The sequence below is a fragment of the Sorex fumeus genome, unplaced genomic scaffold (assembly GCF_029834395.1).
Source record: "Sorex fumeus unplaced genomic scaffold, SorFum_2.1 ptg000008l, whole genome shotgun sequence".
In the NCBI taxonomy this organism is placed as follows: Eukaryota; Metazoa; Chordata; class Mammalia; order Eulipotyphla; family Soricidae; genus Sorex; species Sorex fumeus.
Window position 1 is genome coordinate 2,394,817 of NW_026606065.1, and position 18,638 is coordinate 2,413,454.

Below are 18,638 nucleotides of genomic sequence, written 5' to 3' on the forward strand. Positions count from 1 at the left end.
GAGAGTGTTCTTGGGCAACAAGGAAATTGGCTGACCTCACCAAAACTCTGTGTTAATATTGAAATGAACTGGACTTAGGATTGCTCAAGTAGCAGATAATCAAATTATTATGAAATATTTTGAAACCGAGAAGAAGGAATCTAGAGTTTTGAAAAGGGGGAATATCAGATTTGAAAAAGGAAATGGTTTTCTACACGTAATATTTGAGGAAGGTTCATGGGAGAGTAGAAAGAGAGGCAAGAAACTGGCTAAGGAAGGCTTCAGCAGCAGCATAGGCCCCAAGGGAAGGGAAGGAGGAACTGGACAGGACTCTTGTGAGAGTGTCTGTGTGCGGTCATGGCAAACCCTGCGTATTTCACACAGGTGTTTTTGAATTCAGGCCATGCCCTGATCATAAGTGACGATAAAGAATGAAGATTTCATTTCTGGAATTCAGACATCACCAATAGAATCGCTAAGCTAATCTGCTGGTGTGACTTAGTTATTACACAGAGATAGTCAAAGGGGGGTTAGAATGTATCGAACTGCTTTATTTTCGGTAAGCAGGAGATAAAAGTAAAAAAGAAATGTAAGGAAATGTTGATAAGTGGTAGATCGATGACAAAGAGTGGTTTTATCACTATTAAGATCTCAGCATTAAAACATCTGTGACTTAGTGCTATAAATGTATTTTATTATGAGCGATAGCACAGCGGTAGGGCGTTCGCCTTGCACGCGGCCAACATGGCCGACCCGAGTTCGATTCCTCCGCCCCTCTCGGAGAGCCCGGCAAGCTACCGAGAGTATTCGATATGCCAGACACAGTAACAACAAAGTCTCCAATGGAGACGTTACTGGGCCCGCTCGAGCAAATCGACGAACAACGGGAGGGCCTTTACTTTACTATTATGAGATGTAATGTGAAATGAAATGCCTAATGCCTCAGAACATATTTTGAAGCAGCTGCCACCTACTTTAACTTTTAAGAAACGTTATTAAAAAGAAGAACATAATAAACATAAAAATGAACAAAAAATAAATAAAAATATTTCAATCATTTGTGTTAAAATATATTTAGTAATATTTTATAGGGCAAAAACTTTAGTTTTTTGAAACCGTTCAAAACTGTTGACATGCTTGAGATCTTATTCTTTGATTTTTTTTTAAGAGTTTTAAACTTTTGGGTTTTTTTTTTTAGCTTTTTTGTTGAATCGCTGTGAGATAGATCATTAGAAAGCTGTTCATAATTGGATTTCAGGCAAACAGTATTCTAACACCATCCTCGACCAGTGTCCATTTCCCAGCACCAGTGTCCCCAGGTTCCCTCCCATCTCCACCCTCTCCATGCCCTCTCTCTCTCTCTCTCTCTCTCTCTCTCTCTCTCTCTCTTTCTCTCTCTCTTTCTGGGCATTGTGGTTTGCAATACTGATACTGAAAGGTTATCAAGAATATCCCTTACCTACTTTTAACCCTCTGATCTTCTCCAGCGTGATCATTCTCAGCTATTATTGTCAAGTAAATTGCCTAGGAAGATTATTTTAGTTCTTGGACTTTCTTTCTGTTATTCCAGAGCACAAGAGAGATAGGATCAGAGAGATAGATCAAAGGGTTGGAGCCCATGCCTAGCATGCATGACGTCCCCGAGGCTGATCCTTGGCACTTTGTACCCCCTTCCCTAGCACTTCTAGATATTTCCCTGGTGGGCCCTGAGCACCACTGGGGTGATCCCTGTCTAGTTGGGCCCCAGCAGCCCTGCACTGCCAGATCTGAGCACCTGACTATCAGGCCTGTCACAGCCAGGTCACCGGGAATGAATGACCTTCCCCAGACTCCCAAGCACTGTTGGTGAGTGCTCTTCCCCAACTGAAGAAATAAAATCAGAAAAATGGACTGAAATTACTCCGAATTCCCCTGAACTTTTAAAATTCTTTGTCTGTACATTAGTCCTCATGATAGCTGCAGTTGTTTGAGAATTTATTATGTGCCAAACACTATGGTAAGTGCTTGGCACTTTGCATATCATGATCTCATTTGATTGAATCATCAACACCTTCATTAATGGTTGTTATTGGTTGTTTACTTTTTACCAAATTCTGTGCTAGAAATTGGTGTATGGTAGATGTCATTCCCACCTTGCAACTAAGAAAACAGAAACTTGAATTCATCAATTTACCCAAGGTCAAATAACTGGCAGTTTCCCAACAATATATGGATATGAACAAGGTAGTAGTTTGTAGAAAATTAATAAGATATGTTTGACAAGATTGCTTTTGTTTCAATTCACTAAATAGCCACAAGTTACAGAATGAAGATATTGCATGTCTTATTTCAATAACAACAGCAATTTACATATAATTAAAATATAGACCTAGATAAAATAGATGCTTTGTCTATATTTAAGGTGATTAAAAGTGAACAAACAGTATAATGAATGTACCATCTTGGGGAGAGATGTTAAACAGGCTAAGTACCTTTTCAGTTTTCCAGATCTTACAACAATTCTAGTAAGTAAAATGTTAAAAAGTAAGCAAACAAACTTCATTAATATAGTAGTAGTCTATATTGGGCATATACCTACAGGTGCGAAGCAATGTCAAATGGTTATAGTAGTCAAAGAGAGTGAATAAATAATGTTTTGAAATTGGAAGACCGTGGTTGTAGTATTAATATTAAAGAATTATTCAGCATTTTTACATTGATTAGTTATAGGTACTTTGGTATTTGTCCACAGGAGTGAATATATTTTAGAACTGTTCAGTTTACTACTTTAACTCCCAGTTTATTCTCTTACCGCAAGCCCCTCTTGATCGAAATAGAATGATTTTAATTGGATTTTTAGGCATACTTCTCTTCTGTTATTGAACGCAAAATTAATCTTATAAATGTATTTATTTTCTTTGTGTTTTTTGGGCCACACTCTGCTGTGCCCAGGGCTAACTGCCGGTCTTGTGCTCAGACATCATGGCTTGTGGGCTTGGGGGGGACCATGTAAGTTGTGGGAGGTTTGAACCCAGATGGTTGTGTGCAAGTCTATTACCCATTGTAATATTTTCTGGTCCCTTATGAATGCATTTTTAACTGTAGCACTGTAGCACTGTCGTCTCGTTGTTCATCGATTGGCTCAAGACCAGTAATGTTTTCCTTGTGAGACTTGTTACTGTTTTTGGCATATCGAATACTCCACGGGGAGCTTGCCAGGCTCTGCCATGTGATACTCTTGGTAGCTTGCTGGGCTCCCCAAGAGGGACAGAGAAATCAAACCCAGGTCGGCCACGTGCAAGGCAAACGCTCTGCCTGAACAAAATATTAACAATATACATAGAATTTATTCTTACTCTTCCAACACAAGTATAGGAAACGTTTCCCACATTTATCCAATTGATGTTTGTTGGTCAGTTTACTATTTCATTATGTCAATACTAACACAAGTGATCAGGATTTATGCCCTAGGAATCGTGAATATTTATCAATATGATTTTTGTTTTCTAGGCCATTGTGGTGACTGATGGAGAACGCATTCTTGGCTTGGGAGACCTTGGCTGCAATGGAATGGGCATCCCCGTGGGGAAACTGGCTCTCTACACAGCTTGTGGAGGGATGAACCCTCAAGAATGCCTGCCTATCACTCTAGACGTGGGAACAGAAAACGAGGTAGACAATAAGACTGACTCTGGTGTTTCGTTTCCAAGAACTTCCTAAATTACCTATCTGGTTCTTCCATTCTCAAACCCATCTCCAGTTCTTATAATAATCTCCGCCCCTTCCTGCTTCTCTTCTTGTTGCTGGTGCGATGAAGGGGCCAGTGGGCAGTAGGACTGGGTGGTGGGCAGTGTGAATCACGTCCATGTGCCTGGCCGTGGTTCTTGCCCACTTAGCTGTGCACTTGCAGGGTCCTACTCTAGTTGCGACATGTCGCTAGGCTGTGCTTTCTGGCTGTGGACTTTGCACCGTTTCATTGCTTTGCTCACTGGGGATCACACACGTTAGTTGAGGTATTTATGCACCGTGGTTGCTCTCGGTGCCTGGCCTTAGAGAAAACAGAGCTGCAGGCTCAAACAATGGAGTTTTCAGGATTCTGCTTGGTGTGTGCAGTGCTACCGGGGATCGAGCCATCTTCTTGCAAGTCATATATTCTAAGCTCCCGAGCTGTTCCTCTGGGACCTCTCTCCCGATTCTTAACAGAAAATGATTTTCCTTTTTCTCTGTTTCCATCTTGTATGATGTAATCAATATTTTTCCAGCTTCTCTAGTATTTGATTGCCCCTCGATGATATTTATACCATCTTCATACAGTTTTATTTTAAGAATATCTTTGGTTTCTTTTTTTGTTTATAATGCTTCTATAAATTTAAAACATTTAAAGTAACTTGTCCTTGATTTTCAATATTTTGGAATTCCATGAGTCAGCTTTGTATCTCATATGTGTAGCTCACCCTCAGACCACCAAAGTGACCTGTTTATTCCTCTTTCTACCCCCTTCCTTTTTCCTCTGTAGTGACCACTCTAGATTTCCAAGATACCTTTGAGGTAGTTTTGTGGACTATTTTACAGTTCATTTGAATTAATTATTTGTATTTCATATGAGTGAATTATCAGGTATCTGTCTTTCATTTCCTTATTTATTTTAATATAATCACCTCAAGATCTATTTGTCTACAAAAATATGGTCTTACCTTCTTAATGGCAGTGCAGTATTCCATTAAGAGTTTGTACTTTTGTATATGTGTATACATATATTGAATATGTATTTATGTATTTACTATTTTATTAAGAGTATATATTTATGCATATATGCATATATCCACACCTTAAACATATATACCACACATATACACACATATATCACAGCTTACGTATATAGACATTTTGATTTATGTTTTAGTTCATGGGAATAATAATGCTGTGAATATTGGTGTGCATATATAATTTGAAATAAGTGTTTTTATTTCCTTCATATATGATTTTCTATCACTCAGATATCTTTTAGATACCTTGGTATGGTAGCACTAGATTACATGAAATATCCTTTTCCTATTTTTTATTTTAAAGACCCTCCATGCTGTTTTCCGTAGACACTATGCCAATTTACATTCTCAGTAACAGTGATTTTTCTCAGCATTTTCACTAATGTTTGTTGTTTCCTATCATTTTGATAATTCACACTCTCATGACTATGAAGTGATTCTTGAGTTGTGGTTTTGATTTGCACTTTTATAAGTGATACCGAGCATTTTATCACATGTCGGTGAGTCATCTCTATGGCTTCTTTGGGGGAAGTACCCATGTCTTTTACCAATTTTAAAATTGAGTTGTTCGTTTTAAATCTCTTATGTTAACTCCATCTTACGTTAACTCACTGAATGGGGCTGGAGTGATAACACAGCGGGTAGGGTGCTTGCCTTGCATGTGGCCGATTGGGCCAACCCCGGTTCAATTCCTCCGCCCCTCTCAGAGAGCCCGGCAAGCTACCGAGAGTATCTCACCTGCACGGCAGGCCCCGGCAAGCTCCCCGTGACGTATTCGATATGCCAGACACAGTAACAACAAAGTCTCCAATGGAGACGTTACTGGGCCGGCTCAAGCAAATCGATGAACACCGGGAGGAGAGTGACAGTTAACTCCACTTTAAAAATCATTCTTAGGTTCTTTTTTAAAAGCATTTCTCTGCTCCTTTTGCTGGTTGGTTCAGTCCTTGGAATTTTCTCATGATTTCTCTGCCCATGTTTCATGTTTATATCTAAGTCTCTTACACTGTTTCCCTTCCTTCAACAAACTCCTTTGGATGGTTGGAAATACTGATTAGGGACTTAAGAAAGCCCTGTTATGCTGGGGGCTCTTCCCTGGTCTTGATCCATCGGTGCAGGTGAATTCCTTTATTTTTTAATTTTGTGATGCTCTGCCAGGCCAAGAGGCAAAGGTTCAAGCAGATCTGAACGGTGGCTTCAACTTTGTGACCCCCAAGTCCCAGGCAGGAAGGGTGTGTGGTGTTCAGTCTGTGTGGATCTTGCCTGCTACCAGAAATTGGTGTTCATGGGGGTCCTGCAGCCGCCGCTACACTGGTTGAGTGGACTTGGACAGCAATTCAGATGCCCAGTGGCTATTGCCTGTCAACATCTGCGGTGTCCAGGTCAAGTGCACTGAGCAGCAGCTGTGGATTCCCCGTGTCAAGTGCCCAGTAGCAGCTGTGGTGGCCCAGAGCAGATCCCAGTGGCAGCTTGGGACTTTGCCTTTCTGAGCCCCTGGCAGCAACTGTCGTGCCAAGATCACACAGGCCTGCCTTGTGTTCCGGGTTGCAAATCTGTGAGCGTTTCTGCAAGGCCCGTGGCGCCAAGTCAGAGCAAGCCGGGACGGCAATCGGAGTTGCAAGATCATGACTGCTTGGGAGCAGCTCGAGACCACATTGGGATAGAACTAAGACATCTCAGCTCAGAATACGAGGGGTGTGTCAAACTTGAACGAGTACTGGGGGATACCCAGAGATTTAGGATTGCCGGTGCCAGGCGGCACCTGCGTATTGGGTTTGAGCGGACCTGAATGTCAGTTGAGAGTTCCCAGTCACGAATGCCCAGTGACAGAGGTGTCCGCTGCAACCTGGCCTGTGGGTACAGGGTCATTAATCTGGGACTTAAGATTGCAAGTTGCCCTGCGGTCCCTCTCACCAAGATCAAGAGGGTCTGATTGGGAACCAGGCGATCAAGTTTGCCCTGAAAGGATTTCTCAGGCTGCTCTGCTGTGTCACAAAGGTCTGGGCAGGGTTGGAGAACCTTTGTGGGAGACCAGGGACTCAGTCACGGTTCATGCCCACAGGGGCTGCTAGGAGCATGGTAGGCAGTGGGGACCCTACTTAGATGCAGATCCTGGGGATAGTTGCTGCTATCTTTTAAAACTAATCAGTATCTCAAACAAAAATTTCTGTCTAGAATTGAGATGGTGCCATAGGTAACCTTATCCAGATGTACTTTCCTTATCTCCTTTTTGAGAACTCTATTATAGTTCCTTAAGCTTTGTCCTTAATTTTGAGAACTCTCTTATATTTTATTATGCTTTGTCCTTTATTTTTTATGCTTTGTCCTTTGTTTTCCTTCCTAATCTTTTTTCCTCCTCTCAAATCTTTGCATTACACGTGATACCTGTTGCTAAGGAAACTAACCTCTTTTTTGAAGTACTTCCTTGGCACTAAGTTTTGCACTTTTTTTTTTTCAGCAAAGATTTGGTCTTTACTCTTCATCATGAGAAGTTTTTAGTTAAATTTACCATTGATCAGTTAAGTTTACCTTTGGTACTAGGGTATTTAGTCTGTAGTGCAATTATCTAAATTGGGTTAAACTTCTATTTCTAGAAAATTTTTTAACAGCTGAATCTCCAAAGCTGCAGTGATTATTCAAGTTTTAATTATTATGAAAATTTAAAAAATAATTTTTGAGAGAGAAATGGTAAAAGAATTTTGTAATTTCGTGATTTAATTCATAAGCACTATCTTATCCATGAATTGTAATAGCTATTGTAGTCAGATGTTTCTGTGATACGTACTTTAATTATTAGCATGAAAAGAATGAAAGTGGAAACATGTAACATCTTTTTCCTATTGTGTATTTTTCTGATTCATATTTTAAAGTCAAAATATATTCCAGACATAGAGAAAAGTATTTTAATTCTCACATTAGTAACTCCTTAGCACATTCAGCTTCAGCAGTTTAGAAGTCTGCTAGTAGATTGTTAAAAACTTTCAGGCCCCAAGAAGTAGCTTTACAACAATACTCAATTTTAGATTTATATTTCAACTGAAATATACTTATATCATTAATATGTTAATCTCTAACCAGCTAGAATGCATTAATTTATTGTATAGTGAATTATATGGAGGATAGCCATATATATATGTATATAGTATACTGGGGAAAAAATACACTTTCAGAATGAAAGTGGATCCTATTAGTAATAGACTAGGACACCAGATATGAACTGGAATATAATTTCTGTTGGCTTTAAGCACATCTTAGTATGGCTCATTCAGATGATTTAACCTGAACAACATTGTCACATCTTCAAAAGCATAATTAACTACCTCCAAACTCACTTAGAACATTATTTTGTTAATGTTTTTTATTCAATAGATAGTAAAGAAGACTGGAATGTTTTGAACCGTTAGTTGGGTCTTTCTCTATATAGATTCTCATTCTTCACAAGTTGTTCACCTGCTACATGTGATAATATTGTTAACCTCCATCTTTGATTACCAAAACTTTCACTCTTATAGATCCAAAGTTTAGAACAGTGTCTTCTAAATCATATCTAGATGCAAATAAATTTTCTTATGTTTTGTTCCTCATTGTAGCTCCTTTTATATGTTCCTGTATGCCAAACATTTTATGGCCAGTTAGGGACAGAATAATCATAATCAGTACTCCATCAAAAACTGGAGGCGTATAAATAAATCAAAAGGAGAAAGAGAATATTATGTACGTAAGAGAATATTATGAGCAATTATATGACAAAAAATTGAACAGCTTAGAGAAATGGATAGATTCTTAGACATATACAACATTCCAAGACTAAATCAGGAATAAAAAAAACCAAATAGGTTTTTCCTGAATAAATTCAGAACTGTGATCAATACCTCCCTCCCCCCAAAAGCCCACAGCTAAATAGTATCACTAGTAAGTGCTACCAAATTTTCAAAGAAAAAGGAATAGCCTTCTTTCTCAAATTATTCCATAAAAATAAAAGAAGGTAAAGCTTCCAAACAAATTCTGTGAAGTCATTAATAATCTTGAAACCAAAGATATCACATATGAAAAGAAAATGCGCTCTGATGAGCATACACGCGATCACTTAATGAAGTTCGAGCATGCAAATTCATTAACGGAATCATATACTGGGTCAAGTATGTTTTACTTAGTGCTACAATGATGTTTCAACATATACAATCATAAACATATATGACATAACAAAAGGAAGGACAAAAATCAGATGATATCTCCATTTGTGCCGAAAAAGCAATTGACAAGATTCAGCAAACTTTAATGATCTGAAAAAAAAAAAACCTTAACAAAATGAGTATAGAAGGAATCTGTTATAACTAATAAAGGTCATTTATGACAATCCCAGTATTGCTAATATCACAAAGACAAAACTCTGAAAGTTGTTCTCTAATCCCAGGAGCAAAGATGTTCACTTTCACTAATATTGTTCAATATACCAGTACCAGTGTATTTTGAATATACCAGTAAAAGCAGTTAGACAAGACGAGGTTATGTAAAGAACCCAAATTGGAGAAGAAAAAGTAAAACATTCTTTGCCAATTAGATAATATACATATAAAATTTCAAAGATTTTGCTAAAATGTTATTATAGTCAAGTATATTAAGGTATAGAAAAAAGTTATTGGCATTATCACAGAAATAAAACAAAAATGCATACAATTTATTTACAACTATTGAAAGACCAAATAGATACTAAAAAGCAAAATAACTGGAGAGAAAAGAACAAAAGTGGAAGCTTCATAGTTCCCAACTTCAAATTATACAACAAAGCAGTCGTAATGAAAATCGCATGGTTTTGGAATGAAAAGATACACAGATTAATGGACCAGGACTGAGAGCCTAGAAATAAAATCCCTAATACGTCTAAGAAAGATGAGATCTCAGTATCTGCAACTACTTAGATATATTAAGAGGTTTTGTGCTTGGTGACATAAGCAACAGGGAGAAAGATCACACCCTATAAGATTTTGGTCAAAATGTCGTATATGGAGAAAATAGATGAGCAAAATAAACTAATTTTGAACTACGAGGTCAATTGGTTGTTAATAGGAGGGACGTGGGTAGAAAGGTGGGAAAATTGGAATAAAGGGGACACAATATCCGAGTTGTACTTTCAGCTGTGTATTGTTGGATCGTGTGTAAAGTGTTGTTTAGTGTTGTATCGTATGTAAAGATGTTGATTTTTCAACATTTTTTAAATCTACAATGTTATTTTATTTCATAAAATAAAACGGGATGAATATGTGTCATGGCAGCTTGCCATGCACAAAATGATGAGACAGGAAGAGAATAAAACATAAAGAACACTCATTCCAAATGGGGAAAAAAAAGAAATTATAATACTGTAGATGATTCACAGCAGTTTGGAATTCCCCATGCAGATGTGTCGGAGACCACCTACTTGGTGGCCAGAGATTGTTCTTTGAGGAGAGTGTTGTGTTTTGCAAAGAGCACACAGTTCTGCTTCTTCAGAGTATTCTGGAGTAGTTAGCTCAGGATTTTGTAAATTCTGCCATTTGGACTCTTGGTTCTTTCCTTTGAGATTGTGTTTCTTTTCCATTAAGAAACGGCTGTATGACAGGGGTGTTTGGTGATGACTCTGAGACAAGTGAAGGGAAGCAGACACTGGGTGGAAGATGTGGTGTTGGAATGTTGTGTGCTTGAAAATATAACAGGATTGTAAATCACAGTGCTTGGAAACAAAAAAAATAAGAAAGAAAAAGAAAAAAAAGAAGTGGCTATGAATGGGACCATGGTTATAGCTCAACACAGAATACTTACCTTATATTGTACATGTGTGAGTGCCTGGGATTTTTTTCATATGCCATAGAAAGAAAGAAAGAAAGAAAGAAAGAAAGAAAGAAAGAAAGAAAGAAAGAAAGAAAGAAAGAAAGAGAGAGAGAGAGAGAAAGAATTGGCTGTATTTGCAGCTGAATTACTTTCTCAGCCTGCTTCCTTCCTGTGATAATTTGGGTACTCAGAGAAATAGGGTTTTAGTTTGTTTGTTTTTTGGCTTGGGGCCAAAATCAGCCATACTCAGGGCTTACTCCTAACTCTGCATTCAGGAATCACTTGTTGGAGCACTCAGGGGACCTCATGAGATGCCGGGGATCCAACATTGGTTGGTTGTGTGAAAGACAAGCTCCTTACCCGTTCAACTATCACTCTGAACCTCAGAGAAGTAGTTTTATTTCAAGTATGTGTGTCTCAATCTAGTTAGTGATATAGCATTCTAATATTTTTTTTGGCTTTCTTTGTTTCAGGTTATAGTCTGTCCCGGTAGACTGAAACAAAAGTCCCACTAAGCATAATTTTGAAAACAGATCTTCTCTGTACATTGGTTGGTGGAAAAGAATGCTGTGGGACTGGTTCCTTTGTCTCACCAAGGCTCACCAAGATGATCAATAAAATTCCACTTGAAGTCATTAAAATATTTTTTAAAGCTGTTTAACAGAGATCAAACTTAATTTGATCTTTGATTGCAGGCCTTCATGGCTTAATTTACTTGGATATCTCTTAGAACCAAATCTGGTGTCCTTTATGTGTTTACATCTCACAGGGTACATATTTCCTTGTTTAGCATACTATGTATTTTTTGGAGGGAGGAGGACTTGGACCACACTAGGCAGTGCTGGAGGAGACAAGCCACTCCCCATGATACTTGGGGGACCAGGTGAGCCATATGCAAGGAAAACAAGCACCGTGTCTCTTGTGATGTCTCTCAAGCTCTAGTGCATAAGGCACACTAATCTGTACATTTGACATTCTGCCTAAAAATCTTCTTAACTAGATTTGCAAGTTCACTGGGTACATTTTATCTATATCAAATTGTTGAAGGTGGAGATTTTGTCCATTATTCCATGTGCATGACATAAATTGTTATTTTTTTCCCATGCTGTATAGTTCATCCTTTAAACTTTCTTTTGGCAAGATTTTGTAGTTTCCAGTACCAGAGCTCACACATAGTTTGTTAAATACGTCCTTATGAATTCCATGTTTGGTATGGTATTGCAAATGAGCTTGTGTATTTTATTTCATTTTTCAACTGTCCTTTGCTAATATGTTGAAACCCAATTTGTGCAAATTAACTTTATATCCTACAATTGTATTAAAGTTACATTTTTTACCTAATGAATTCTTGGTAGGGTTCTTACTATTTCTTATCTGCATAATTATGTGCGTACAAGTAAAAATAGTTTCTTTCACGCCAGTATTTCTTTTTTTTCTTTTTCTTGGCTTATTATAATGTCTAGGGTTTCCAGTACATTGTTGAGTAGAAGTGGTGAAAGTAGATATCCTTGTCTAGTTTGGAGAGTTAGGGAACTAGCAGTCCGTCTTTCACTGTTAAATATGTTGTTAGCTGCAGATTTCTCATAGATGCCCTTCATTGAGTTAAAAAAAATTCTTTTCTGGGAGCTTTGTTAGAAATGGGTACATTTTGTCATATATCAATTATGTCTCAATTGAAAGCTAATTTCAAAAAGTTTAGTAATTTCACACAGACTAAAATTTGAACAAAGCAGTGTTTCATCTTTTAGCTTTAGTTTTATTAAGACCTTTAATTTTACTCTTACTCAGTGTAAAATTATAGACGTTATGAATACAAAAGGCTAGTTTGGAAAGGTATCTCCATGCTGTTATTCTTCGAAGTAGTAGGTACATTGTCCAAATTCTGGAACTAACTCAAATGCCCTACAAAAAAGATGAGTGGATAAAGATATTGTATATAAAGATATACACAACAGAGTGCTACTTTGCTGTTGGATAAAGTTTTTCTACAACACTGATAAAAAAAAAAAGGATATTATGTTAAATGAAATTAATTACAAGGAAAAAGCGGATGCTCTCACTTGTGTATAATATAAAGAAATAAAGAAAAAAAAAGAAACAAAGCAAGGGATTTGACTGTCCAGTGAAAACAAATCCTTCAGCTTATGACAGAACTAAGGTTATCAGACTAGTCAACGGTAGACACAAGAGGTCCTATAGGCTGTGCTGGCGAATAGTGTTAGTTTGGTGGTGGGTGAGATGTCGTTAGAATGTACTGTCAAAACATAAACTCTCCTAAAATATTGTTATCTCAATGAAAAAAATTGAGTAATTCAAAATGTAATATAAAGGCCTGGAGAGATGACTCGGTGAGCCAAAGCACATGTTTTGCTTGCAGGAAGCTGCCGACACTGCCTGGTCTCCCAGCAGTTCTACGTAACCAAAGGTAGCCTCTGAGTATTGATAGATCAGCCTCAAAACCAAAACTAAATAAATAAATGAAATGGGAAAAGAAAACCCAGATGCTACTTTCAAAAAGATTTTTAGGGACTGGAGTGATAGCACAGCAGGTAGGGCATTTGCCTTGCACGCAATCAGCCTGGGTTCGATTCCCAGCATCCCATATGGTCCCCCAAGCAACGCCAGGAGTAATTCCTGAGTGCAGAGCCAGGAGTAATCCCTGAGCATCGCCGGGTGTGACCCAAAAAGAAAAAATAAAAATGTTTACATAAATATATAGTGTGTTTTCTTTAAACTTATGATTTTAGAAATAGATATAAGCATTAAAAAATGGGCTTACTATTTTTTTTATTTTCTAAGCTAATATAATATTTGAAACTAAATCTCTTTCTGTGTGAGATGCCTCTAAGATATGAATTTAACTTTTTATTTTTTTAAATAGTTTCTATTGAGGTGCTTGGATTTGCAATACTATTGACTATACTTTTCAGGCATGCACCATTCCAACACGAGATCCCACTGGAAAGCTGCCTCTCTCCGTCAGTGACCTCAAGGCCTCTCCTAGCCACCCATCTCCCTTCTTTTTTTTTTCTGTTTTCCTTTTATTTCTCCCCATTGTATGCTGTAATTTGTATTTAATATGTTTTCCTTGTTTTTAGCCCTTTACATTCTTTGCAATACTTACCTATGAAAGAAGTAGCATTTTTTTACGTTTATCTACTTCCTTTATTGATATATGTATATATTTTTCCCTTAAATTTTTATTAGTGAAACACCATGAGGTACAGTTGTAGACTTACAAATTTTTGTGCTTGGGTTTCAGTTATACAATGATCGAATACCCATCCCTCCATTAGTGCCCATTTCCCACCACCACGGATCCCAGTATCCCTCCCTCCCACCCCCACCCCCCCCCATCCCACCCTGCCTCTGTGGCAAGGCATTCCCTTTTGTTCTCTCTCTCCTTTTGGGTGCTGTGGTTTGCAAAAGAGACATCGAGTGGCAATCTTATTTGGACTGTAGTCTACTCTCATCACACATTTCCCATCCTGAGAGGAACCTCCCAACACCCTTTATTTGGTGCTCCCTTCTCTATCTGAGCTCAGTTCTTTAGACAAAACCTCTAGTGCTGGTGCTAGTCTCTTCATTCACTGAGCTTGTGTGGCTTCCGTTTATCTTTCTCGTTGTGTTTGCTGTGCTTCTACTCTCCGGAGAGTGAATCTTGATAGTCAGCACCCCCCCTCCACCCCACAAAGCTACTGAGAGATTAGGCTGGGTGTTGCTCTTTTTCCTTGTCTGCCTGGCTTCCCACTGTAGCAGGAGGTATAAGCATGGGCAGTGTGAAGTGTGTTTAGTGGAGCTCTCACGTGGCGGACCCAACTGGAAGAGATGGCGAGCCACTGTAGGTTCCAAAGAGACGTTGGGGGCATTGAGGTGGCCGCTGACTCTGGCTCTCATCTTGACTTACCTTGTCGCTGTGCTGTTTTCTTTGTGCATGTCTTACGGTGTTTCAAACTCGATGTTTTACCTTTGTTGAACATTTCTTAAAAGAGCATCTATGCTCATGGAGAGCTATGCACTCTTTTGCAAAATGCTTCTCATTTAGATAGCTCTCAGATATTAATGCATATTAGAGACATTTCTAGTTTCTATTTTTTTGCCACCATGACAATATTGCTATGAGTTTTGAGGTCATTTTTTTAACTTAAAATTTCTCATTGTGTAATTGAAACCCAAGCACAAAATTTGTGAGTCTACAGCTGTACCTCATGGTGTCTCACTAATAAAAATTAAAAAAAAAAAGACGTTGGGGAAGCCAGAGTGATAATACAGTGCAGTGGCTAGGATGCTTGCCTTTCATGCACCGGACCCAGGTTTGGTCCCTGGCATCCCACACAGTCCTGGAACCCAGCCTGGGGTGGTCCTCAGGGGATGGGATGGATGTTGGAAAATTGTACACATGGAATTTGATCATGAATGATTGCAAAAATTGGATGCTATGAATAACTTTATAAATTACGGTACCTCAATAAAAATACTTCTTTTTTTTAAAAAAAAAAAAGGCCTTAGGATGTCAGCTGTGTAGTTAACCTCACCTGGAAAGTTGGAGGAGCAGCAAGCCGAGGGTTTCAGATGGGGAGGAAGGCCTGCTGCGAATAACTTTTCTAAGTAGCACTACCAATCAAGTTCGGTTCCTTTTTTGTCCCCAGAATATAGTTTGAGTTTTTAATAGTTTTTCTTTCAACTTGGCACATAAATACTGTAAATGCACTCTATAATAGACTAAATAACTCTGGGTTATTTTACTTCTTATTTTTATACAGATGAGGAAGCCAAAGCTCAGAAGGAGAAAATTTCCATTGGCTATTTCTAAATCTTTGCTTGCTTTTTGTCTCAATAGGAGTTACTTAAGGATCCGCTGTACATTGGACTCCGACAGAGAAGAGTGAGAGGTCCTGAATATGATAAATTTTTGGATGAATTCATGGAGGCAGTTTCTTCCAAGTATGTATTATCTTTCTTTTATTTATATTTGACTTGAATTTCAAGAATTGAAAGGTGAAATGACATAAGATAAACCATTAAAAATCACTTGTAAATCTACAACTGTACCTCATGGTGTTTCACTAACAAAAATTTTTTTAAAAATGTAAATGATGGAGAATGGGCACTGGTGGAGGGATGGGTACTGGATCATTGTATAACTGAAACCCAAGCACAAACATTTGTAAGTCTACAACTGTACCTCATGGTGTTTCACTACTAAAAATTTTTTTTTAAAAAGTTAAAAAATAAAATAACTATCAAAAGATACACAACCTTAAAAAATCCATTTGGTTACAAAGTTTAATAATTAGTGATTTTAATGAAATATCTCCACATGTACCATCATAACTTAGGGACCAAATGTTATTATCCTACAAATGTTACCCTGATGGTTGCGACTCCTAAAAGTGTTTTGTCTTAAGGAATTGTTATATTCTGTAATTAGTGAAATGCATGTTTGTTGAGAGTGACCCTGTGACAAGGAACTAAACTTCCTGAGCAAGACTTCTTCCACCTACTGGTTGTCTGCACTTTGTGTGGAATCTGACCTTTGATTAACTTTGTGGACGTATTTGACTCTTTGAACTATGAGAAACAGAGACTGAGTATGAGTCCAGTTCAAAAGAATGAGCACAAATCAGGACATAAATAATTATGAGTCTATGATCAAATCTGTGACATTTGTTCACTGTTTAGGCAGCATTTAATTGTAACAAAGTGCTACTGTAAAGTTTTCCTTTTTTTTTTTAAAGGAGAAAGTTGCACCATAATTTAGTAATACATTCTGAGAGAATTTTGTCACATTAAGAGACAGTCATTGGGCTGGAGTGATGGCACAGCAGGTAGGGCATTTGCCTTACACAGGGACGACCCAGGTTTGATTCCCAGCATCCCACGTGGTCTCCTGAGCACCGCCGGAAGTAATTTCTGAGTGCATGAGCCAGTAGTAACCCCTGTGCATCGCCGGGTGTTACCCAAAAAGCAAAAAGAACAAAAGTAAAAAAAAAGAGAGTCATCACATTTGTTATTGTTTGACCCCAGAAATCATGAACTATTTATAAGTACTTATGTTGTCATGGTTTTTCATAGAAATAAACTCATGATTAGAAATAGTTGTAACTAGAGATGTATTTCTGGTTTCATTTTTATCATAAGGTTTAATTTTAAGAAGTTATATCCAGTAGTTGAAAGTACTTTTATCACTTTGTATAGTATTTAGAATATATTGAATTGTTAACTGTTTCAGTGAAGCTTGTATTTGTCAAATAATGACTAGACTGGAAATTCTCATGCTTAATTAATTTTAGTAACATATTTGCTTAGGCTGTACTTAGTCATAGAAAGAGCTTAAAAGTTGCAGTTTAAGATTACATGAGCACAGCGGTAGGGTGTTTGTCTTGTGCACAGCCAGCCCAGCCTACCTGGGTTCAATTCCTCCGCCCCTCTCGGAGAGCCCGGCAAGCTCCCGAGAGTATCTTGCCCGCAAGGCAAAGCCTGGCAAGCTCCCCGTGACGTATTCAGTATGCCAAGCACAGTAACAACAAGTCTCAAAATAGAGACGTTACTGGGCCCACTCGAGCAAATTGATGAACAATGGGAGGACAGTGTTTGTTTTTTGTTTTTTGTTTGAAAAAATTTATAATAGTTTTTTATATTTAAAACCCTTACTCTAAAACTTATTTAATATTTTGATATAATTTCTAGAATGTAGAAAGCAACATTAGTGAAGAGATTATGTAAAGACTAAAATGATATTTATGAAAGAAAAGAAATGTGCATTCTCAAATTATTTTTGTTGTCTGAGTAAATCTTTATACACTTTTGCATTAAGCCTAAAAAAAGCTGCTAAACACATTATGAGTGTAGAACGTAGGGTTTACATATTTGCATTTTTTTGACATTTTGCATTGCTTTATTGGTTTCTATATAGTCTATTTCTGCTCTTTTTTCTTTTTAATTTTTTTTAAATTTTTGTTAGTGAAACACCATGAGGTACAGTTGTAGACTTACAAATTTTTGTGCTTGGGTTTCAGTTATACAATGATCAAGTACCCATCCCTCAATTCTTTTCTTAAAAATAACTCATTTCGGCGTCAATGCGAAGCTTTCTATAACCAGTGAAGTGTGATCTTATTTTTAATGTTTTGTGTGAATCTAGATTCAGAAAAATAGGCTTTTAAATACATAATTGAGATATTACTTAATACCCTTGACAAGGATTATGTAGGTTGACAAGTCAGTAGTGCTTCTGTTTAAATTGAATCACTGTAAGTTACAGAGTTGTTCATGATTAAGTTTCAGTCATAGAGTGTTCCCACAACTCATCCTTTCCACCAAGTGTCCATTTCCCACCACCAGTGTCCCTGGGTCCCCTCCCCTCGTAGCCCCAGCCTGCTTCTGTGGCAGACACTCTTCAGGCTCTCCACCCCACCCCTCCCCTTTTTCCTTCTAGGCATGTGGTTTTCAATACTGTTATTGAAAGGTTATCATGCGTATTACTTTATCTGCTTTCAGCAACCAGTTCCTGTCCACAGTGATTGTTTCCAACTATCATTGTCACAGTGTTCTCTTCTCTGTCCTGCCTACACCTCTCACTTCTTCCTTCATCCCCTCCCCGCCGCCCCTGCCACACACACACACACACACACACACACACACACACACACACACCCCTTATGGCAAGCTTCCTATCATGGACCAATCTTCCTGGCCCTGGTTTCGATTGTCTTTGGATATTATTATTTATTACACACTTTTTTTAAATATCCTGCAAATTAGTGTGATTTTTCAGTGTCTGTTCCTCTCCTTCTGACTGATACTCTCCAAGTCACACTTCTAAATAAAGAGAATGGCTGTCTATTAAGGTGTTGTATTTCTGGGCTCTTCCCACTTAAAAACCTAAGACTTCAGAAGTACTTGCAAGTATTATACCAGCTTAGGAAAAGTTTCACAAAAGTGGTAACTGGCAGTCCCAATTAAATGGTGGAGTATTCCTAAGTAAGCACAAGATTCTTTCAAAAGGAAGTGTAACTTAGATTCAGGTTGGAGGAAAGCGGTTGCAAATTGCGTTACCCTAGGGTCTGAGATGGAGTTGAAAGAGATGCTGGAATCAACCATTTT

General features: G+C 38.0%; 1 protein-coding gene across 1 annotated transcript in view; it reads left to right on the forward strand.

Annotated features, from left to right (window-relative positions):
• Positions 1-18,638, forward strand: part of ME1 (malic enzyme 1) — a 125,585-nt gene that overhangs the window by 49,324 nt on the left and 57,623 nt on the right. The window contains exons 5-6 of the mRNA XM_056110023.1: positions 3,469-3,630; positions 15,373-15,476. Of these exons, the coding sequence (XP_055965998.1) occupies positions 3,469-3,630; positions 15,373-15,476 (266 nt within the window). The remainder of the gene's footprint in view (positions 1-3,468; positions 3,631-15,372; positions 15,477-18,638) is intronic.